The sequence below is a fragment of the Asterias amurensis genome, chromosome 7 (assembly GCF_032118995.1).
Source record: "Asterias amurensis chromosome 7, ASM3211899v1".
Taxonomy (NCBI): domain Eukaryota; kingdom Metazoa; phylum Echinodermata; class Asteroidea; order Forcipulatida; family Asteriidae; genus Asterias; species Asterias amurensis.
In genome coordinates, this window is record NC_092654.1 from 5,287,377 (window position 1) to 5,312,852 (window position 25,476).

General features: G+C 37.6%; 1 protein-coding gene across 1 annotated transcript; it reads left to right on the forward strand.

The window, feature by feature from the left end:
• On the forward strand, window positions 1-23,570 carry LOC139940162 (uncharacterized). The gene is made up of 12 exons (XM_071936450.1): window positions 1-356; window positions 3,384-3,629; window positions 10,109-10,163; window positions 11,150-11,232; window positions 11,916-12,056; window positions 13,411-13,508; window positions 14,064-14,205; window positions 15,274-15,341; window positions 15,788-15,819; window positions 16,734-16,778; window positions 17,589-17,699; window positions 18,351-23,570. Exons 2-12 carry the CDS (start codon window positions 3,487-3,489, stop codon window positions 18,531-18,533), a joined length of 1,101 nt encoding a protein of 366 aa, XP_071792551.1. The 5' UTR covers window positions 1-356; window positions 3,384-3,486; the 3' UTR covers window positions 18,534-23,570.
• The last annotated feature ends 1,906 nt before the right edge of the window (window positions 23,571-25,476 follow it).

A 25,476-nucleotide genomic window follows, 5' to 3' on the forward strand; every position in this document is an offset into this window, starting at 1 on the left:
TAAACACACGATCAAAACATGCGTCACTGTGTTTTTCCGAACGTAGCTCTAAAATTATAGTTAAAAAGATACATGTAGGGCAAATAACAACAAAACAGAGCACAACAACCTAGTTACACGAAGGTAGCCTACATTGGTGTCTGCACCTCCGTGGTTTAGACGACTTTCTCTGTTCAATCTGGTTCAAGAAACGTCGTTGGCAGAAGAATTAGATGATTTCACTCATCGCACGCAGTGCAGTGCAGTGGAAAGGCCCTCCTGCAACCCTATCTTGCTACTGCTGCTGAGCTGAATGCTGACTGTGTTTTGTGCACCATTGTCTGATTGTGAGAGTGGGTCTGTGTGCTGATTTTTAGGTAGGAACTATACTTCTGTTATAAAAACTATTAATATTATAATAAACCTCATAGTTTCTAGAGAAGTAGGAACTGTTCATACGAATTCGGGTCATCTCGTAAGTACCCAAGTCAACTCGTACCCAAGTCAACTCGTACCCAAGTCAACTCGTACCCAAGTCAACTCGTACCCAGGTCAACTTGTACCCGAGTCAACTCGTACCCAAGTCAACTCGTACCCAAGTCAACTCGCACCCAAATAAATGTTTAAATATTGTAGTTTAATTTATTTATTTATATTGTTAATCATACATTTAGCTAGTCATTGTTGCAATGATTTTGTTTTCTTGTTTTTTTTTCATGTTGCAGTTTTTTTTTTACTATCGGTGGGGAAAATTAATCAGAGAACTTTTTTTTTAATATAGGCTTGTTAGAATGAATTTTTGGGGTTTTTTTATTCGGAAAAAGATAATAAGAATTTACGCAAAGTGTTTTGGTTGGAAAAAGTGGAACAGTATATTTGTTAAAATGTACTTGTTTGAATCGGAAAACGATAATCAGAACATAACGCAAATGAATGAATTGAATGAATTCTTACCATGAAATTTTCTTTTGGGAACACTTTAACAGGAAAAACACCAAGGTAAACATGAAGGGTTGCGTTTTATACATAGTATATTTTTTCATTGAAAATAATTGGTCTCATATGAACATGGAGGTCGAAATATTTATACCTCCTTGATACGAAGAACTAGTGTGCATCTGATCTGCTCAACGCCTTTCACGGCGACCCTTCAACACGGGAATTTAAAAGAAACCACAATGAATCTGAATGAATATCCTAGCGGAAAAAAGGCAGAAATGAGATGAACAAACATTAAAAACGAAATTCGTGAGATTATTATTAATAAAAGTGAGCTCCATATGATGGTAGAATATCATTTTTATTTCCTATCGCTTACAAAATCACGCCGCACGGAAATTCTCCGTTTCGGCATACAATGTACGTTGTACGGTACGAGTTGACTTGGGTACGAGTTGACCTAGGTACGAGTTGACTTTGGTACGAGTTGACTTGGGTACAATATTTTGGGTACGAGTTGACTTGGGTACGAGTTGACTTGGGTACGAGTTGACTTGGGTACGAGTTGACCTGTTTCGGTTCATACGGGTACCGGACACTTCGGCACCTTGCAAACTCGGCACCAGCAAACTCGGCACTTCGCAAACTCGGCACCTCGCAAACTCGGCACCCACTCGGCACCAAGAATGTCGGCACCAAACAAACGGCACCGGCCTGTTTTGGTCCAACAAACTCGGCACCAAACAAACTCGGCACCAGCCTATTTTGTGTGGATCATTGTATTCTACTTTTACAACATCTTTCTAATCATATGCAATTTGATAACAAACACTTACACACGCTTTTTTAAAGACCAACTCGACCGATCAAAGGCAACGTGTTCCTTTAACTTTGGTTTCCTTTGTCAATGCATGACAAACCATTCCATGAAAGGGACTTTGTTACAAAATACATCATCACAAATCACAGCCCTCAAGAGGATCCATTCTGGTTAAAATATTATTACAACCAGGGTTCCACACACATTTTCTGACATGTATCACATGTCCTTTTAATTTGTATTTTCTTGGATTTACATTTACTAAGTGTAATTGTTTCATCCATTGTAAAAGTTGCCATTTGCAACCGTTTAAACCTAAAAGTTGCTGGAAATTATCACTTTTCATGAACCGATTGTTGTTGCATTTAAAAAAAAAAAAAAATTATTTTAAAGGATTCGGGTATTTTTTCAAAATGTCCACAGATTTACATTAAACTTGTTCAAAATGTCCACAGATTTACATTAAGCTTACAGGGTTTGAAGATAATGATAGTGGAAAGTAGCCTTGCTCAAGGCAGTCGAATTATTCACTCCGAAAAAAGACCGCCGCTGTATAAAAACCCACCCGTATTCACTGTGCGTAAAACCCACCCGTATTCACTGTGCGTAACATCGCACGACACGATGCCCCCGTACACTATCCGCATGCGGAGGCCGTCAGGCCGACAGCCTTGTAGGATCTGTGTTGAAGCCACTGACCTCATTACTATAATAAGCGAAGAGTTCCCACGGTCAGCTCATTACCATAATGCCCGCGAAAGACGAGACATGTTTACCTCACACACCACCACCACGGACGCATGATAGGGTCCAAAGGTCGTGATAAGGGAAGTGCGTGATTGGACGTCAAAATGAATAATTCATTTGCCTCACATCCTGTGTTGTCTGATAGGTCTGACGAACGATACACATATTCATGAGCTGCATACTAGCATATCCTCGAGCCCCCCCAATTTCGTCCACTATTGGAACTTTTTCAATACAACACATTAAAACGGGAAGATACAGATCCGACAAGGCTGTCGGCCTGACGGCCTCCGCATGCGGTTAGTGGTGTACGAGTGCGATGACTTGTGTGAACAGTATTCATGCGATGTGACAGTGTGTATACGGGTTGGTCATTCGGTGTGATTGCACACACCATGCACAGGGTATACGGCGGGTGGGGTTACAGCTGCGTCTTTTCGGAGCGAATAATGCGACTGCCTTGAGCAAGGCTAAGTGGAAAGCTTCACTTCAAATATTACTAGCTGAGGTTTTGAGAAATGAGTAAAACAAGTCACAAAATAATTTTCGACTCATGAGATGAAAATTATTTTAGCTTGTAAAACCCCATTAACCAGTTATGATATTATACCAAAACCATAGCATAACTGGTTAATACGTTTTTACATGCTAAAACTGAGACAAATGTTTTTTGTTTTACTCATTTCGTAAAAACTACAGCACCTCAGTTAATAAAATTAGAAGCTTTCTACTATCATAAATCTTTGAACTGTGTAAGTTTGATGTAAATCTGTGGACATTCTGTTTTTTGTTTGGAAAAAGTACATGACTCTTTAAACACTGTTTTTGTTTCATTTTCACCGGCCTGCAAGCTTCTAACTTATTTCTGTTTCTTTATTTTAACATTCTTGTTTTACAGATCACATCGAAACCAACCCTTGTACATCTATCATTGCCCAAGAGAAGGTAGAAAGTGCCCAATACTGCATGTCTTCAACAATGTGAAGACATCTTCCTAAATTATGGCCTGGACCACCATAGTGCCTGTTGAGGTAGTGCCTGAGGTACTGGTGCCTGCCCAACCAGGTAACTCCACCAGCATGCCAGACATCGACATTGTCCGCCAGGGTTGTTTCTGTGACTTTGATGTTGTTGCGTGTACCAGGTAATGCTTATCCCCTTAAAACGGGCTGTGTTGTCATTTCATCCAAAGCAGGACTGTAATACATTGAATTGTAAACTCTCACCCAGTCTACTGCTTGCACACACTCTCCATTGATTTTCATACGCTCACATGCATTAGTAAGAGTTCATAGTTCCATGTACAGACAGGCTGCTTTGATCATGACAACACAGCCCCTGTAATCACAACATGTTGTTTAAAATGTTAATTTAAGTGTACACCTTACACAGTTATTTTACATAAAGGTCTACACTATACAATGTGTACTGTGTACTGTAAGTCCATAAATGGACTGCATGTAATTTACTTGGTGTAAACATTATACTTTGTCCATATCTGCCAATTACAGGATTTCCCGTACTTTACACAATATGCTTTTAAAGGCACTTGACACCTGGTAATTGTCAAAGACCCGTCTTCTCACTTGGTGTATCTCAACGTATAATATTATGCATAAAATAATAAACCTTTGGAAAATGGAACTCAATTGTTCGTCGAAGTTGGAGAGGATAAAGAAAGGATAAGTTGTGTGCTTTCAGTTTCAGATGCCTAGAATTCGAGACCTCAGTTGAGGTCTCTAATTCAATTCAAATATTTTTGTGAGAAATTACTTCTTTCTTAAATGTTAATTCAGTTCACAACAATGAGGCCCTGTACACGATAAGTTCAAACAAATTGTGGTCCTTGCTCTACGTATGTTCTGATGACTTAATCTGCGATCCATTTCTTGATGATTTGAGACAGACTCGGATAAGAAAAATGCTGTTAAAATCCTTTGAAAGCAGGACTTAATTTCTTAAGAACAGCCATCCATGAATTCAACTCTTGGGTCAACCATTGATTTCAACAGTAGTGTGGGTTTTGTTTGTGGCAGGCATGGGGATCCTAGGGTCCAGAGTCCGAAGACAAGAGTTATATGCATAAGTAATGTGTGCAGGCAGGATCAGCATTTCTTTTTCCTGCAACACATGCTGTATCACACAGTATAGCAGCGATTTGGTTTGGATGGGACAGCTAATTTGGTTTGTTTGACCATGGAGATCTTTTGAGCAATCATAAACACCCATCTGGACATTCTAGAATAATGGAACAATCCTGTACAATGAAGCTTTGCATGCTCAACTCGCTACCTCCATTTTGCCTTGACGCTCTTGCTGCTGTATTTGCTTTGTCTTAATAGTTTGTTTAGTCTCACCAGAAAGCATTTAAAAGTGAGGTTAACGGTGGTCACCATTTTGTTACACAAATACTTTGTTTACATAAATTTGAAATTTTAGAAATTTTCTTTATCTTCTTTGGTATATCATTGCATCAAAAGAGTTGCTTAATGCAATGACATAAATGTCAAGTCTACATGTATGTCCCTGGTTAGATATAATTTTTGGCAGTGGGCATTCATATACTCCACTCTACAAGGCATTCTTTGTTTATAGCACTGTGCACAGAAACTGCTGTTACCGACACTTAATATTGGTATGCATGTTTATTTTTACAACAGTTACAACAGTTAGCGGGGAATTGCGATACTAATTTTTAAAGCAGAGCCATCAAACTGGGCCAAATATTGTTGATTGTATAATGTAGTAAAGAAAAAAAAGCACAATGCATTCCACTATACAGTTAAGAACAGGACCAGCTGGTTGACAGTGTTGATAATCAGTGAGGCATAGTGGATTTACCTTCAACTTGCAATTTCTTTTGTGTTGTTACATTTTCATTATTATACTGAATAGAGAAGGTCAATCTGATGAACTGGGTATGGCTTTTTGGATACGAATGAGTGATTAGTTACACAAGTACAGAATGATTAATGACAAAATGCACTCGTCACAAGAAAAACTTACATAAATTTCATGTAAAAAAAGCCCTTGAGTACAGAACTTTAGTGAAGCAAAGTTAGTCTTTTGTTAAAGGGAGTGAATTTACGTTTCAAAAATGTTGGTACTTGTAGCATGTTTTATATCTACTTGTAAGCAGATTTATGGATTGAGTTGTTTACAAAACAGCTTTCTTGATTAGGTGAGAATTTACTTATTTTTAACATGGTTTATCCTTGAGACCAGATATTGGTTCAGATAAACCATGTGATCTTCGTATGTACAAATGTAGTTAGTTTTACTTCAAGCTGTATACAAGTTATTCCGCTCCAACTGGTACATATTTTTTACAATTAATCCTGAGTTTTTGACAAAAAAAGACTTTATTCAAACTATGGACAAATGTTGTAAATAATTATGAAACGTCAAATGTAAGATTTTATTTCAGAGAGTTTGAGAAACCATGTTGAGTGCTTATAGTGGAACAGAGTAAATAAGTCTATTTTATTCCCTCGTAATACTTTTTTCCTACTTTACTTGTTTCCTCTCTCATTTTGTTTCCCAAATTACAACTTTGTTACCTTGAAATACACCTTTGTTCTCCCAAAGTCTTCCATTTTCTCTTCTTTTTGCAAAAAAGCAATGGTTGCCTACCAGCTCAAATCCTTCACTTAGGCAATTGAATACATGAAGAATTGGGCCTGTAATTATTGTTAATACCCGGTTCACTCATAGACCCCACTTCTACTACGACGGAAAATTGGCCGAGAGCATGGCCAATTGCGGACCAATCGTGGGCCAAACATGGGAGGATCTCCATGAGCGTGGTTTGGTCGAGGTGGGATCGATCTCCTTGGTCGAAGCTGCAAGCTCTCCCCACGCTTATTTTGAACATGTTCAAAATAAGCGTAGCCAGGTCGTAGCCAACAATGAGCGGGGCAAAGTCATAGTGGGAACGCCATTATCGTACAAGCAGCGTGGTAGCATCGTCGTGAGATCTCCGTCGTAATAAAAACACAGCACCGCTGGCAACCATTTTGAATTAGAAAACCACTTGGTCTTTGTATAATCGTCAGTAATGGTAGTGGCAGGGAGTCAGAAACACTTTTTACGTAGAAGCAGTAAAGTTGGGCGGAGTCTTCAATTGCCAAATTGCTGGATTTGACGGGGATCTTACCCCAACTTGATAATTTTTTGGGGATCGGGGTGATTGGCATGATCTTTGTAAGGTTGTAGTGCTTTGTGAACGAGCTAAAGCAACCTTTGTGTCATTACCTCAAGTTTCATTCTTAGTGCTCTTGAGGAGATTATCTTCAAATTTGAGCCAGTTGCAATTCTAATTTCATTTCAAAATTACCTTCCCGTTCTGTTATCAGTTTGTTTACACTGAGCTTAAAACAGAAGAAAAAACAAGATAACCCCCTACCATGAAAAGGGATTAAAAGGGATTCAAAGTGACAGGACTGATGGGGCCTTTGCAAAACAAACTGTTGGCAAATTTAAGAGACACAATGCATGTATGGTGATATTAGTGGAAAATAAGTCTTACAGTGTCATCATTGTATCATCATTATAATGTTCATAATCTTATTGTCTCTCTCTGTCACATTTGGTTTCACATACTGGATAACACTGTAAAAGCAGTGTTCATAAAGCCCTGCAAAATGCAATCCTTGATTGTACCAAGGTTGGCGATTGCTTTGATTTAAAGGGTTGTTTGGGGTTAATTGTATTGTGTTTTATTCCAAAACTGCAACAAACCCCATAACCCTGGGGAGGGTGTATAACAATATAAACAACAATGAGTGAATAAGTCGTACGGAAAGCTGTGAGTGTTAAATTAGAACAAAAGCATAAATTGTAACATTTGTTAAGGGTAACATGTATGCCTGGCTTAGTGATTTAATATTTGGGCCCTTAGTCAAGACAGTCCCAATTCTACCAAAATCAGGCAATTTCCAAGAACAGGAATAAGCAAGATTTGGGATTTTTAAGAGACCTTTTTTTAAGGATGTTTTGTTATGAGACAATACACACGTGTCAACAGCCCATTACAGGATTTCAAAGAGATGATGAAAACATTTTCAGTTTTGGATGTGGGAGGGAAACTCCAATGGGGAAACCCCAAAATAATGGAGTTACCCCTGCAATCCAGTAGGGACTCACTGAAGCCTCAATCCACAATGCAAGACTCCAGCCTGAGGTGGGATTTAAAGGAGGGTCCATAGAATTGAAAACCCACCTGATTCCACCTTATTCAGTTTCTAAAGCAACTTATTTTCTTGCTCTTAATGGGTACAGTGAGCCTTAGGAAAATGTTGAATCTTTATTTTCCATTGTGTTACATTGTACCTTTGATCTATTGTTCAATAGCTCTGTTCATGTTGTTTCAGTTTTGGAGTGCTTCTTGAAAACTACATGTACAAGGACTGAAAAAACACTGAACAAAATATCTGATGGCATATTTTAGGAAAATGTTCAATCTTAATGTTCCATCGCGTTACCTTTGATCTATTGTTCAATAGCTCTGTTCATGTTGTTTCAGTTTCGGAGTGCTTCTTGAAAACTACATGTACAGGGACTGAAAAAACACTGATCAAAATGTCTGATGGCATACATGTATTTTAGCTTTTGAAAGGAAACATTGGAATGTCATTAATGTTTTGGTGTCTCATAACAATATGTTAGTGTTACTCAATCACATTAGTTAGGACTATATAATGGCTGGAGATGAAATTAATCAGGGTTTTCCTTTTGGCATTGGGAATTACCATTTGTGATCTTGGGTAAATCTAAATGATTGGACAAGTTTAAATCTGAAGTAAGAGTCACCTGAAGTTTGAGAGAATGAACAAAAAGGAAACCTTTTAAAGGCAGTGGACACTATTGGTAATTACTCAAAATAATTATTAGCATAAAACCTTACTTGGTAACAAGTAATGGGGAGAGGTTGATAGTATTTAAAACATTCTGAGAAATGGCTCCCTCTGAAGTGACAAAGTTTTCAAGAAAGAAGTAATTTTCCACGGATTTGATTTCGACACCTCAGATTTAGAACGTGAGGTCTCGAAATCAAGCATCTAAAAGCAAACAACTACATGTACGTGTGACTAGGGTGTTTTTTCTTTCATTCTCACAACTTCGACAACCAATCAAGCTCAAATTTTCACAGGTTTGTTGTTTTATGCATGTTGAGATACACCAAGTGAGAAGACTGGTCTTTTTACAATTACCAATAGTGTCCACTGTCTTTAATGCTGAGAGAAAACAAAAAATTAATAAAGAATATCTGATGATCAAATTCCACTGCCAAAAATGTATGGAGCCATGGGCAGCCATGGATTGGAATTTTAACCTGGTGAGATTAGTAGCTTTAATTATAGATCTCTAAAATGTTTCTTGAGAAACAAACCCTCATACCTCGAACATATGGAAGTGAAAGGCTTCCAGAGCTATCTTCAAACTGTATTTGAGCTGTTCTTGTTTCCTGTTTAACAGTCTGGTTAGCCACCAAGACAAAGGGGAAGTCAACTTTGAATATTTATTGCTTTAGTGTCACGTTTACTGGTGTTCATTTGTTTTAAAGCCATTAATACACTTTCGGAACAGAAAAAAAAATTAAAAAATTCACAGATTTACAAATAACTTACAGGGTTTACAGAAGGTAATGGTAAAAGACTTCTCTTGAAATATTATTCCATGAAATGCCTTACTTTTTGAGAAAACATTAAAACAATTATCAATTCTCGACATCGAGAATTACGGATTTATAATAAACACATGTCATGACACGGGGAAACGTGCAGAAACAAGGATGGGTTTTCCTGTTATTTTCTCGCGACTCCGATGACCGATTGAGCCTAAATTTTCACATGGTTGTTATTTTATATATAAATTGTGATACACGAAGTGTGGCCTTGGACAATACTGTTTACCGAAAGTGTTCACTGGCTTTAAAGGCAGTGGACCTTGTTGGTAATTACTCAAAATAATTATTAGCATAAAACCTTACTTGGTGACGAGTAATGTGGCTCTCCACATTACTCGTTGATAGTAAAAAACATTGTGAGAAACAGCTCCCTCTGAAGTAACATAGTTTTTGAGAAAGAAGTAATTTTCCACGAATTTGATTTCGAGACCTCAGATTCATACAGCTTAATGTGACAAGGGTGTTTTTTCTTTCAATATTATCTCGCAACTTCAACGACCAATTGAGCTCAATTTTTCACAGGTCTGTTATTTTATGCATACGAATTTGATTTTGAGATCTCAGATTTAGAATTTGAGGTCTCGAAATGAAGCATCTGAAACCACACACCTTCGAGTGACAAGGGTGTTTTTTTTTTCATTATTATCTCACAACTTCGATGACCGATTGAGCTCAAATTTTCACAGGTTTGTTATTTTATGCATATGTTGAGATGCACCAAACGAGAAGACTGATCTCTGACAATTACCAATAGTGTCCAGTGTCTTTAAGGTATAGTTTTCAAGGCTTTCTACACAATTACATACCCTAGTGAGCTAAATATTCTAGAAAATTTACGTGTTTCGTTTAAGTTGAACAAACAACCTTTGGAACTAACGGCATGATTGATTTTAAAAGCAAAAGCCCAATTTCACTTGTTGTCTTTTTTGTTGCAGAAATGGCATCCTATCTGTGTTTGCTGGGATGCTGACCATTATGTGTCTATACAGGGTAAAGTATTATTCTTAACTACAACTCTTAAGATCATGATCCTGGTGGACACTGCTTGGGCTGGATTGGGGAAAACTGCCATAATTTGGCATCTTGCATTTACGGTTTGAGCAGTTTGCTAAAAAGTGCAATCAGGCAGGCTTTTGGGGGATGGTAGGTGCCAGCAGACATATTAGGTAATTCTCCAATTTGTGCAAGTTTTTGAGAAAGTGGCTACTTATGAGAACAATGGATGTACCTGGTAAAGCTGCTGCCACTTATATTGTAGAGTCCTCAAAAGTCTCCCATTTATAAATTGTATCAAGTATTATTGAAAGCTCATTATTGTAGGTTTATCAATTTGAGTTTGAAATTTAGGGGAAGGGGTACAAAAAGAAAATTTATCCAACATATAATGGAATATGTATTTTCCCAGCTACAATGTATCTAGACATAAAGGCCATTCATTCACTGGTTTATTCAATGTAATGACAATGAATAAGTTGCAACAGAAACGGATTTGGGCATAATTTATGTAATAACCCACCTCTTGCTTGTTCTGTATTCTGCTTGGCTGAAACACCGTCCCTTTTCTGGTCACTCAAAGTCCCTTAGGGGAATAGACGTACACTAGTTACCTCATTGCCAGTCAATATGTGTATAATAGCCCAAAATAGTCTTGCATGTCAAACCAGACAACTTGCAAGCACAAGTTCAGAGAAAACATCAAGAAGGAAGTTTAGTCTCTTTTCATTGTTGATGTAAATGTCTTTGAGTTACCTATAAAGGTAGTATACAATTAGATTGTCAATGACATGGAATTTCATACTGTGTAATTTCTGTTTGGAAAAGCCAGCCTTCCGCGTCTTTTCTCCATTAAGGTTCTTTGCTAGTATGGTGATTACACGTTAGTTTACTCATTTGAGAGTCCTTGGCTTCACTACCAGAATTAAAAATACTTAAAATCACTTCAATTATTTCATTTCTTGTTTTTAATTTGACAACAGATTGTTCGACTTCATCAAGCACAGCAGCCAATGTACCATCAACTATTGGTGTTTTACTTTGCTACAGCAGAATGCCTTATTGTGTAAGGACACAATATTTCCCCTTTATTTATTATTTAGTTTTCAAATTCTAAAGCTAAATGTTTGGGGGGGGGGGGGGGGGGCGGGGGGTAATTGTTTTGTTTGGTGGTCCTCTCCAATCTATTTGTAAGTGGGTATCTAGGAGGTCTATTGTCTAAATGAAGTGTGACACATTTTTTAAACACAGAGAAGCTTTGTGGGACTTTGTCATGGAGGGGAATCTTATTGAACTTTACACTCTATACAGAGTGGAATACCAAGGCACTATGCCCCCAGTTTTAATGAACTACCCTGGCGGTTCAAATGGCTTCATCAGCTAGTCCCAGTGGGAGTCAAGGCACTCTGGCCGTGTCACTGTTCAGCCGGCTTTTTCACTTCAAATAATTGCAAAAGGAAAGGGGGGAAAAAAATGATTTTCAACTCTGAGCTAAGTAGGATTTGAAACTTTGCATGGTGGGAATACATACGGTATGGAGAAAGTTTGCGGTATACATGTATGATTATCTCTCAATAACTGGGGTGGTTCTAGTTCTGAAAAGAAAACTCTGGAACTCTGAGCTAGCCAGTCTGACCACTTGGGTCAAACTTTTACTGTTCCTCACATTTATTGGCATTTTGCCAGTAGACCACTGTAATGGGAGAAAACTTAAATTTACATTTTTTCTTTCCCCCTATGACTTTACAGGATTGTTCATTGGGTTTATATACATGACCCACGACTAGAGTTGGCAGCGGAGTACCTTAAAATGTTGCAGCTTCTTACTGTTTGTCACTTCTACCTGTCTCGATCCGTTAGACTACTCCGAAGAGATCATCTTAGTATGCAGTGAGTATGAGCAGTGATTCACCAAGAGACTTCTTGTCAATCCTAACCCGCACTCCCGTGGTATTGTAAAAATGTACCATGATTTGTCATAAAATACGAGGCAACGCTATTTTTCACTTTGTGATTTTACAAGCACACCATGTTTAAATTGTTATTTACGATAGTGGCTCTGAAAAGAGTCTGGTTGTTTTAACTTGATGTGCTCTAGTCGTCATTAGAAAGCAGAAGAGATATATGGTGTAGTGGTATTCCCTTAGTGTTCTAGTCAAGAACACTTTCCCTCATCAAGTCTGCTGCTATTAGGTGTAACTTGGAGAGCTGGGTGGTCTAGCAATTCTTACTATGGGTTTAGACTTCTGCTCTAGAATAAAGAAACTTGTGGGTTCTTGTTACTATTTTGAGTACCTTGTATTTTTACATATTTAATAATAATAATAATGAAAATTTATAAGGCGGAGGTATCCACGATGACTGACGCTCATGGAGCACTAACAAAAAGAAAAGAAAGAAAAGAAAAGAACAACATTTTGTTCTTATCCTTACACCGATGTGTATTAACGATATTGGACACTATTGGTAATTGTCAAAGACGAGTCTTCTCACTTGGTGTATCTCAACATATGCTTAAAATAACAAACCTGTGAAAATTTGAGCTCAATTGGTCGTCGAAGTTGCGAGATAATTATGAAAGAAAAAACACCCTTGTCACATGAAGTTGTGTGCTTTGAGATGCTTGATTTCGAGACCTCATGTTCTAAATCTGAGGTCTCTTTTGGTGTATCTCAACATATGCTTAAAATAACAAACCTGTGAAAATTTGAGCTCTATCGGTCGTCGAAGTTGCAAGATAATTATGAAAGAAAAAACACCCTTGTCACATGAAGTTGTGTGCTTTGAGATGCTTGATTTTGAGACTTCATATTCTAAATCTGAGGTCTCGAAATCAAATTCGTGGAAAATTACTTCTCTCTTGAAAACTACATTACTTCAGAGGTAGCCGATTCTCACAATGTTTTATACTATCAACAGCTCCCCATTACTCTTTACAAAGAAAGGTTTTATGCTAATAATTATTTTGAGTAATTACCAATAGTGTCCACTGCCTTTTAGCACTGTTTACTCAGTACTTTTCCAAGTTCTGTGTACAGAATTCCACAGCAAATCACTTGGGTGGGATACGACCCCATGAGGTTTGCATCAGAGCAGATGTCTTACCACTAGAACACCGAGCTAGCCCGATGGCTAGAGACAGTATTCATGCCAGGCCTCATGCAAAGTTTGGTTGTTACTGCTACATTTGCCGACTAATTCATGTAATTCTTCTTTCTGGTGTTTTATTCTTGTACCTTAACAGATTAGTCTTGCCAGCCCTGATTCTGTTCCTGTCTTACTTCAGTGTAGTAGCTACTGTTGCTATTGTGTTGGTTAAAGACACTTTAATAGAATGCTTTGGTGAGTATAGAAATGGGAAACAGAAGCTCTGTGTTTTATTAAAGATGTTACGTTTGATTTCCTGTCGATTACCCAATGCACCTGTTAATGTTTGTATGTATGTATGTATACATACCACCATGTGTGTATCTACCTGCCAGGTAGAGTTCTTTAGAGAACTGTCTTGCTATATTCTACTACCGCAGAGTAGATTTATCGGATTGTTCAGGAGACTTCTCAGTTCTGAAAAGAACTGTCCTGCTTTTTAACTTTTACCTTAACGGAAGGTATAGAAAATTGGCGGGGACTACTACTTTAGCTTGTAGGATTGTAGTAACTGCACTACCGTGGATTTAGTTCTGAAATTGGTCTTAACGTTTGGACTAGCTTGCTCTAGTCATTTTAGTGGTAGTAGAATATAGCAAGACAGTTCTCAAAAGAACAGACTCTACCTGGCAAGTAGATACACACATGGATGGTGTTACAGCAAACCAAATAAATATTGATACCTCGCCATGCAATGCTTCAAAACATACATATGTAGTTTGATGTTAGCCTTTACCTGTTGATCTACAGATCCATACTGGATAATGATGTCAGCTGCTGAATGCTTCTTGACGCAGCTATTCCTATTGGCTGGAATACTCATAACAAAGAAGATGAATGAGGTCACAACTATGGAGAGTGCAAGACGTCAACAAAAGCGAAACCTGTGGAGGTATGATATGATGGGCACCTGGGATGCTTGCTTGTTGGTGGAGTGACGGCCAACCGTAGATTTCACCAAACTCTTCCTAACTTAGGATTAATCTTAGGACTTAGAAACAGTTCAGACGTTAGGACGCATTGAACCCATCATGAGTCTCGAGATACAATTAATTCTATTTTTAATGAAATCGGCTGCAGGTTCACATCGCTGTTTAAATTAAAGCAATCAAATTTTCAAGAGTAAAGAGTAATCTTGCTTGTGTTACTTTCTGGCAGTCTATGATACCTGTGTATTGGGTTAAGCTTGAAACAATACAGTGAATGTGAGGCTGTGTATGAAGTGGTGGCTAAAGCTCTAGCTATGCTGGTTCTTGTTGTTATCATGCATAGCGTTGAAGCATGTATACAAATATTCTGAGCAACCCTTTATACCTGTTCACTCAGCTCTGCGACCTTACAAAGTCCATGCCGATCACCCCAATCTCAAAAACTTATCAAGCCGCCAAAATCAAGTATTTTGGCAAATTAAAGACTACACAACTGTATTGCTTCTCTGTCAAAAGGGTTGCTGACTCCCTCCCACTCTGATTACACCTAAATCAAGCGATAGTTTCTACTTAACAATGGTTGCAGACGGTGCCATGTTTTTATTACGACCACAGAATTCTCACCACGATGCTACCACGTTGCTTGTACGACATTGGTGATCCCTCTACGACTTTGCCCTGCTTATAGATGCTACGGCCCCGCTACCAAACGCGCTCAAAATACTGTTGGGGAGAGAATGTAGCTTCCTGGCCTAGGAGATCTCAGTCCTACCAAACCACGCTTATGGAGATCCTCCCACGTTTGGGGCATGATTGGCCCTGTTCTCGGCCACTTTTCCATCCCAGTAGAAGTGGCGTCTATTTGTGAACAGGTTATTTTGTCAATTCAGATATGATGTAGAGTTAATTTCTTGTGACTAGTCATGCTGAATTCCAGGTACATTTTGGAATTTGTATTGAGACATTACCTTTTTATTTGTTGTTATTATCCATATGTAAGTTAACTGTCTCTTTTCTTTTTTCTCTCATAGTATCATCGTAGCGTTTGAATTATCGTCCCTGACAACAATGCTGTTTGATAGCGTCATGTTGGGATTGAGTAAGTCTTCTTAATAATTTAATTCTGTACGCATTAATTTCAACACTGAGCTGAGAAATTCAAAAGCAAAAACTCACAGGGATCACCCAAGGTTTTTTTGTCCAAACTAAAGCATTCTGGACCCAAAGTTTGCAAGTTTATCCGAGGCACACTGAATGCCTCTTTATGGGGTTTTTTTCTGCCTTCTTTTTTGTGTTACATTTCGGCACATAATATTGTTCTACAATATGTGCATATTTACCCCTTACACTAGCTTGTGCATTGGTTGAATACTAAGTCAATTTAAATAGGTCTGTTACTAAACATGCAGGGAAAACAACATTAAAATTCAGGCAAATGGAGCGTGGTTAATGCTTCAAATTGTTTCCAGTAATTTTGGAATTGATTCTAAAATCATAAGTTAAATATAGTGAAAACATTATATTTCTTGATTTGTCTTAAACTAGATGCAGTAAACGACAGCTGTGGAGATATATATGTAAGCTTTAAATGCAAGTTCTGTTCTTGTTTGTGGGTGTTGGACTTACCTCAAGCAGTTTCATCCCTTCTTTTTTTTTTTTTTTTTTTTACTTGGCATGGTACTGATGAAATCTAGTATGGTCTGCGGTAACAACACCATGTACATAAGTAAGATTTGGAACATTGCATGGTACAATGAGAAAAAAACTATATAAGTGCCTATGGCTCAATGTCTTTGTGATGTGGCATAGTAGCTGTAATTCCAATTAACCCTGGCCCAAATTCATGACTCTGCTCATTGTGAAATGTTGTGCTTACGATGCCATGTAAAGCACAAATTCTATGGGCCATAAACAAAGATTCAATGGTAGGCAGAGCCATGAAATTGGGCCCATGTGGTTGTGGGATGTTTCATTCTAACGCTTTAAAATATACATACTTTATTAATTTAGTTTTCAATGTCTGGTTTTTATCAACAACATGATCTCACTGTTATTGGCTGTTGATCCGTTCAGCTGTACCTTTGTTCACACCTTGTGTTTGAATCCCTTTGTTCACAGCCATATCAGCAATTCTACAGTCATTCATGTTACTTTGAACACAGACAACCACAATCTCATCTCCTATTTAAATTTTTGATGACTTTACATTTCAAGATATTTACTTTTGTATCAACTAAGAGCCACCAACCTAGTTTCATTTTGGAATTTCCTGCTATCTCATTTAATAGTCTGTCAATTTTCAATTAAAAAGAAACTTCTAGAGTCACCCTTCTGGGTTGTGAATATCTCAGCTCTCTTTTCCTCTAAGCTTTGCTTAGTCATATCCTACAGTGGTTTCTTTCCTTTAATGTAGAGAGTGATATCTAGGCTGTAAGATTGCCCAAGATTGCCAATTTGTTTTCACATTTCCTTTCTGTTTTGCTTTCATCAGAACCGTAACCAAGTTGTGTACAGCTGTATCTACTTTCTGTTGATGGTATGTACAAGTCATCCACTATTTACCTAAATAACTTTGACTTGTTGATGGTTACATGTATTTTGGAACGGTGACCTCTCTTAATAGTGGTCTGCTGGCATGATGCCAGTTAGAACCCTTTGAAAACCAGTTAAAAAAAATTATGGGGGCACCAGTGAAGAGCACCTGCTGATTGAGAAGCTCTGTAAATTCTTAAATGAACACACTGATTGGGATTGGATATTATTAGTCTGGTTTAGTTATTCACTGCACTGGCAGCCAAGCAGGCCGAACAAGTACATTTACAAGTAAAAATAGCTCATATATGTAGTACAAAATATATTTAATTTTTTTTATTGTTTTACATTAGATGCAATCTTTGAGGCTCCTTGAACAAAGGAGGAAAATCAGTGAATGTTTTGTCTATTGTTGAAGCACTGCAAGTTGGGAAGGGACAAGGGTAAAACATTTCGGGATAGGCCGTGTTTTGGTTGTTCTCAGATACAAACCAGGTTTCAAACTTAGGATTTGAATTGCCTCTAGCTACCGGACAATCTCGGTAGTCTAGCTAGTAAGACACTGCTCTAGAATTGTAAGGGTCTTCGGTTCGAATCTCACCCGAGTATGCCTGTGATATTTTTTGTTATATACAGCGAGTATACAGTGCTTACACACATCGGTGTGTGGGAACAAATTTTGTTTGAATAATTTAATAGCTGTAATCATTGCATCAGGGGATAAAGAGTATTTTGTTTTTACCCTTTAACTGTTCTATGATAAGAACCGTATACTGAGTGATTAATAATCCTACCAATTCTTGTCATTGCTTAGATATTCAAGATAGTAGTACCCATCGTCACCCTCCTCGCTGTCTTTGATCCGGTCTCAAGACTCAATGATACCGGCCAGGAAGATTTCTTTCACAGTGACACACATTATGGGGTGAGTTAATGTCAAACTGTAGGCCTACCCGACAAACTCAAGAGTAATGTGCTATTAAAGACAGTCAAGAAATTTAAGATGTTTTAGAGGAGAGTAAATAAAATGAAGTTGTACCCAAGCCCACGAACAAATTTCCAGAAGTTAACAGAGAATTTAGTTTTTGCCCTAACAGGCTCAAATAAGGCCATGTCCAAATTTGTTGCTACAGCTACAGCTACAGCTACGGCTACATGTAGGGCTGGATCACCATGTCATCATGCATTGATGTATACGCTGGACATCGTTAACAACAGTCGTAGCCAGAGCTGTAGCCATCAAATCGGATACAGCCTAACTTTTCTCGTATCTTATTGGTCTTTATTAAAGCACTGCACTGCGAAACAAGATTAATTATTTCTCATCAAATATAACATTTCAGACAGTAATATTTCAAGGGATGTTTTCAACTATCATCATCATTAGACCGTGTAAGTTTTATGTAAATCTGTGATCTTCACGATTTTTGTTTCTTACCAATTTTGTAACGTTCCTTTTAGTTGCATCATATCATGTATATAATTATGAAAATTAGTGCTGAACCTGAACCACATCAAAAACAAAAAAATCTAAGATCCTCATTCACTTGACTGGAAATGATTTTCTCTCACATAGGCATTTCAAGACAGATCGAATAGCTATCGTCGCCTGTACCCACCCGGCTCAGAGGACCATGGTGTATGGATACCCCCCTCGGAGTATGCCAGCCCTACACGACGGACACAGTCTTTCCCTAAGATGCCCATCATAACAGAGGAGCATGAGCCCATCAGTGCATCTCTACCGGTCACTGCATAAAGATGAGAAGTGGTTGAATGGCCAATCCAATGACTACGTTGATGGGGTGTTGTGGGCAGGGGGTGTTTTTACAGATAGAAATGATACAAATGTACCAGATTACAAAAAAGTGTTTGGGTTCAATCCACATAATAATAATATAATAATATCAAAGTCTTATATAGCGCATGTATCTACCAACAAGGTACTCAACGCGCTTAGGATATATTATTTATACAGAAAGAGAGGTTATTGAACGTTGTGAATTTTGAGACCCAATTATGTAGCACCTTATAAGGGTTTACAAGTTACTACGTCGCATTTAGCAGCCACATCCAGGAACACCGGGGCGAACCCCTTCTCTTTTCGATTAGTGCACTGGGTTCTTTTACATGCGTTACACAACACATGGGACCAACGGCTTCACGTCTGGTTAAGTGTCTTGCTTAAGATCACAAGTGTCATGGCTGGGGATTCGAACCCAAACTCTGCTGATCAGAAACACCAGAGTTTAAATTCAGTGCTCTTAACCGCTCTGTCACGACACTCCCATAACCATACTGTAGACCCATTACAGAGAGCTTTCCATGTCGTACATATATGAACCACAAGGCGCGTTAATCCGGAGGTTCTTGGTTCGAATCTCACTCCAGTCAATTCTTTGTTCAACCCCCAAAATCATTTTATTTTTTAAATATTTTTTAAGCATTTAACTCAACTTTACCAGTACAAGCAAACGCCCTTTGGATTTGTCCCTATACTCATGTCAGCTTCTAAGTATGAGTACAATACTTATCATGTGTTATTTATAGCGTTGTATCTCACCTTCAGGCTTGTTTAGCACTGGAAAGTCAAGATCAGAGGAAGGTTCTATGATTATTTTAATTATGCCACTGTGTAATAGTAACAAGTCTTGTACATACATCTACAAAATACTTATTTAATGATACTTTTTGTTGTAGGAGAAATTATGAGTTTTATAGGACAAGTCTTTTCAGTGTTTTAATTAAATGTGGCAGCTTGTGATGTGGATAAAGGTACTTCTTGAACGCCTTTTAAGATATGATATAAATATTTGTAAATTTGGGATTAATTTTATTGGAGAAATGCCTTGATAAGGCTCATAAGTTTGGAGGATACGCCTTTAAAAAAACAATCAATTATTTTAGGAAAAAATAGTAGTGTGTAGAAGTTAATTAACCGGATACGTTTTTAGCAACACAGGGTTTTAAGTCAGTATTGACAGGGTGTGGAAAGCCTCAGGATGTAACAACGCTTTCAGGTCTTGTGGAAAGTCGCTCCGTTTTCAGAAAATTGACCCTGATGGTTGGTATCTTGTACCGAATCACTTGTGACAGCATAATCTGACCAATAATATCCATTTAAGAGGATGGCCAGAGGCTGTCTCTATGTACGTTCTGTTGGTTTCTGGATTTGGGATATCTTGATTGGGAGAAGATCATAACAATCGCTTTAACGATCCAAATGTAGAAATAGATATAGAAATTGATTGTATGTATCTCCGGTATGAACCATGTCACATTGTTTACTAAAAGAGTGTCTCTTGGAGTTTTTTCCAGGTCATTTCCTGGCAGGCAAGTGGTTACGTTGTACCATAATCTCTGCATATAATATCAAATGTAGTTGAAATAGCAGCTGACAGCTGAGTGAGTTTGGAGATGTGGACCCTTTCTTCATAACAAAAGCTGATGACAAAATAACACCCTACAATCTTCATTAAAGGTATGATGGGTTTTTTGGGCACTGAGCAGGAATGTACAATTTGTGCCTGCAGGAAGTCCCGACTTAATTGCTCTTAGAAAAACATGTGATGATATTTTCAATTGTCAATTTGTATCGGTGTACTATCAAAATGCAAAGTGTCTTCCAAATCGGTGTCAATTATTGTAAATACAACCAGATACAACGTAGTTAGTGTCATCTTGTTGCCACGGCGGCATAGGAGACAGTTAGACTGGGAGAAGGCGCTGTCATTTACCAGTCTACTCAAGTACCAGTTATATAATTTCATGGATGATAAACGAATTGTCCCCAATTGGGCATGACAAGAAGTAATGTGAAGTAAAGATGTAATTCTCATGGTGTTGCCTATGGAACGGTGTTCTATTAGTTGTATAATTTCAGCAAAAAATCGCTGTTCCTTTTATTTGTTTTATCCTTACATGTATAGTTTTTAAAAGTTTATATAGTTTTTTTTTTATACCAATTGTTTCCAACATAATGTAAAGTTTACTAAGTAATCAAAGTACTTTATTATATTAAAAACTCTTCGTACTGTTCGTTAAAAAAAAATGATGCATATTTTTATTTAAAAAAAAAAAATCTGAAAAAAATCCTTTTTATTATGTATGTTTGAAAATCTTATTAGTTTGTAAAAATGAAAAGTTATAACTACTTGGTAAACTGTTGCTGTATGATCTTGTAAATTGATGTGCTGGGTGTCTTAAAAGGCTGTGTTCGAAGGCGTTGAGGGTTTGGCAATGACTTGAGTATTACCGTTGCTTTTGCAGTCCGAGGCCATAGCCAAAACCAAAGTTATTCCATTCCAACACTTCGTGAACACAAAAATATAAATTGAATTCTCTCAATTTCTTGTTGACACAAAGATAATTGCGGATTCCAGTTACACAGAGAAAACTAGATAAGCTTTTTATAATGCATGTAAAAAGCCAAAGTTATTATAATTATATACAAATACAGGTATCTAAATTAAGTTGGGATGGTAGACTTGGTTTTCAATGAGTTGACACCTACAGCTATGGCTATAATTGACTGTTGCTAATGGTATTTCTAAGGATGCTCTACTTCAAGGCATGATGACACAATAATAATATAATATTGAAGTCTAATACAGTGCACGTATCTACTAAACGAGGTACTCAAGCCGCTGAGTATATACAAATTTACAGAAAGATAGGTTATTGCAGTGATGAATTCTGAGACCCAATTATGTAGCACTTTATAATGTAATAGAAGGTGCTACGGCACATACAGCAGCCAAAGCCAAGAACACCGGGGCGAACCCCTTCTCTTTTTGATAAATCTTTTACATGGGTTACACAACACATAGGACCAACAGCTTTACGTCCCATCAGAAGGACAAAGCAATGGTTAAGTGTCTTGCTTAAGGACACAAGTGTCAAGGCTGGGGATTAACGATCCAGCCATTATGATAGCTATAGCTGTTGCTACCAATTCCGAATTGGCTATAACCATCATCAGAGGCGCCTCAATATTATCTCCTTCATCCAATGGATTCAAAGACCAAGAAAGTTACAGATAACTGTTTAGTTGGAACAACGACTGTCTTGTACTGATTGTAAATTTGCCAGTTCAAGATTCATAAATTTAAAGATTTTAAAATTGAAACTGCATAAAATATGTAAAAAGTTTGATCAATACTAAAAAGCTGGAAAGCATAAAGCAATGAATTACACCAGAGAGCCATAGTTGTTTTACATAATCATACATCACACCATGAGGATATATAGAAATAGTTTGAGAATATTCTGAGCTGAGCTGAAGAATATTTCTAGGGAATCCGTGCTTTTTCAACCTATGTCCAGAAAAAGAAAAAACAAAGTAGTATTTTTTGTGAAAAGAACTATACACCATTATAATTGTTCTATTCTAGTTTTTAAAAGAGTAAATATTGGATAGGGTTTTCCCAGTGTTATTTTCTAATAATATTACAATCCACGCCATAAGCAATTTTTTTGCCAAAATGTCCGACTGTACCAGTCTTGATTCTAAGAGAATAAGCATACTGGAAGAAGTAATTTTGAAAGAATTAGCAGTATTGTACCTCATCTTGACTCTTGAGAGTCAATGAACTATTAGCAGCAGTATTGCTTAATTAAATAACCAGTGCTGTACCTTATCTTGGTTCAAGGGAGGTAGCATGGTTTTACCAACAATGTACCAGTGCTTCGCCTTAACTTTGATTGCTGTACCTTATCTTGGTTCAACGGCGGGAGGTAGCATGGTTTTACCAACAATGTACCAGTGCTTTGCCTTAACTTTGATTGCTGTACCTTATCTTGATTCAAGGGAGGTAGCATGGTTTTACCAACAATGTACCAGTGCTTTGCCTTAACTTTGATTGCTGTACCTTATCTTGATTTAAGGGAGGTAGCATGGTTTTCGTACCAGTGCTTTGCCTTAAGTTAAGTACAATGTTTCTACCTTATATTGATTCAAAGACAGAAACCAGTTGCTCACAATAGGAATCAGGTTTACATGGTTTAGCACACCAGAAGCAGTAATTTTACTAACATTAAAACTAAAGGCTCTATAAAGACTCTGGGAAAACTGGGATGCTGGGAAGAGATGGCATAATTCTAATGCAGGGACTCTTACCTTTAATCACTTGCATGAAGTCTTTCATAAATCATCTTTAATCTAATCCAATCTTTTAACCAATCCAACGTTAATTTAATCCTGTTAAGTGTGTATAATTTTATGTGTGGCACTTTTGATACAATTCATTCTCACACAGCTGGCTTTGGGTGTTTTACTGCTTTCGTTTGTTTGGGTTTCTAAGGATAGACGAGATATATTATTTATAACAATTTAGCTTTTATTAGAATTTACAAAATTGTATAGGTCTGTTTATTTGGTCAGACTAATTTTGTATCTCTTTAAAAATGTTTATGTTATTGCTTCAATTTTATTTCTCATGTTTAAGTGTGAAGTTGGGTTGGTACTATGTCACAATTTAAGCATTTTCAGTATTCTTCACAAAGTGTATAACAAGTAGGACCAAACTCCTCTGGAGGGATGTACTGAATGGAAGATGGATAGATAGATCACAATGAGTTGATATAATATAATTAAAGTGTCCCTGCTGTTCCAGAAGCTTTGCCCCAAACATCCTCAAGGCCTGTCTGGTCCTGTTCATTATCTGCAAATTCTTTTGTTTCTGATTTGGGATGTAATTATTATTTATACTTTGTAAATAGAGAGAGAGAAAGGTTTGTCACACATGTCATCAGCAACTCTAAAATAAAATTTGTTTGGATGTCCATCACCACTGTAGTAGTGTGTCTCCACGTTGTTTCATTTGGCTGTCACAGACTTTTAAATTGGAATAATTGTTGTGCAATACCTAAAATAAAAGCAGTAACTTTCTCAATATTGTCAAAAAAAACTGCGCGGGCAAAACCTAGCAAGCTTCAATTTGAAAACCATCTGATTCTAGTAATCCTACGCCGGCGCTTAGGGATGATTGAATTACTTTGGAATTTCTTTGCTAATTACTGGGGTACCTAGCAAAATTCCGAACGGCTGATCACCTGCCAACAATTGACAAGTAATGAGATAAGAGAGGGGTATACAAATATTTTCCGATTGCATGGTTTTCAAGAGGCTCAGAGACTTAGTTTTTTTTGGGTTTTTTTATGTTTGAATATAAGCCTTTAGCATGAATATAAGCATTAGCAAGTCGTAGCTTTCGGAATTTATTTAGTGTCTGACGAGAACGGGACTTGAATCAAGTCTAGCTGAACCGTGGCCGCCGCACGGTTAGACTTGATTCAAGTCCCATTCTCGTGTGAGAGGTCCCTAAGCTATCACACAAACTACTATTAAACAGTAGTTTCCTGGGGATGGAACGGGATTGGGACTTGAGTCAAGTCTACCGCACGGGCGGCCCAGCGCCATTTCAGCGCATGCTCATTATGCGCATGCCGCCTAGCAACACGGTAGATGTTAGTTTCCAAACGCCAGGAGTCGATCGTTACACGTGAAAAGGATCCGAAATAACCACACTGTTAAGAACGCTTTTAGACTTGACCAAGTCCGTGCAGCATTTCTCGTGTTGCGAGTGGATGGGACCCACTGCAGGGGTACATACGTATCACTCTCCACGTTGCAAAACTTCTCAACACAAACGTACGTTATCAATTAAGTTAAGGCCAATCAAAAGACTGGTCCATTCCCTTTCAGTACACAAGAGATTCATCTAGTTCTGCTGATTTTAATATTTAAGACCGAGAGTCCCCCTAAATTGCTTCATATACTGTGGCAAGTCACTTTGCCGTGCGTACAGTTTAAGAATTCATTTTATCATAGTTTGATAAAGCTCCATTGTATTTATTTGAGATTTTTAAAAATTAAAGACCACGCGAGTCCCTTTGCAGCATAGGCTACTGTGCGTGTGTAAACAACGTTCACCGCTGTGCGCACAGTTTAAGATTTCATCAACGCCACGGGTCGATTTGTAAAACGGTTTATCAATACGTTATCATTCAAATTAGACCAATCAAAGACAGTCATTACCTAAACAAAGCATTCATGTAGCATTACTGATTTTATTATTATTTTATAAAGCTCCGTTATATTTATTTCAGATTTCTGAAAATTACACACCACGAGTCCCTTTGCAGCATACTGTGCGCGTGTATTACACTGCTGTGCGCACAGTTTAAGATGTCATCAACGCCACGGGTCGATAAGTAAATCGGTTTATCAATACGGTATAATTCAAATTAGACCAATCAAAGACTGTCATTACCTAAAAAAAGCATTCATGTAGCATTACTGATTTTATCATAATTTTAAAATTCTCCATTATATTTGTTTCAGATTTATGAAAATTACATTCCACGAGTCCATTTGCAGCATACTGTGCGTGTGTACTACACTGCTGTGCGCACAGTTTACAATTTCATCAACGCCACGGGTCGATTTGTAAAACGGTTTATCTATATGGTATCAATCAAATTAAACCAATCAAAGACTGCCATTCCCTAAACAAAGGATTCATGTAGCATTACTGATTTTATCATAATTTTATAAAGCTCCGTTATATTTATTTCAGATTTTTGAAAAGTACACACCGCGAGTCCCTTTGCAGCCTAATTTATCTGTGTACATCGCTGCTGTTGCGTACAGTTTACAATTTCATCAACGCCACGGGTCGATTTGTAAAACGGTTTATCAA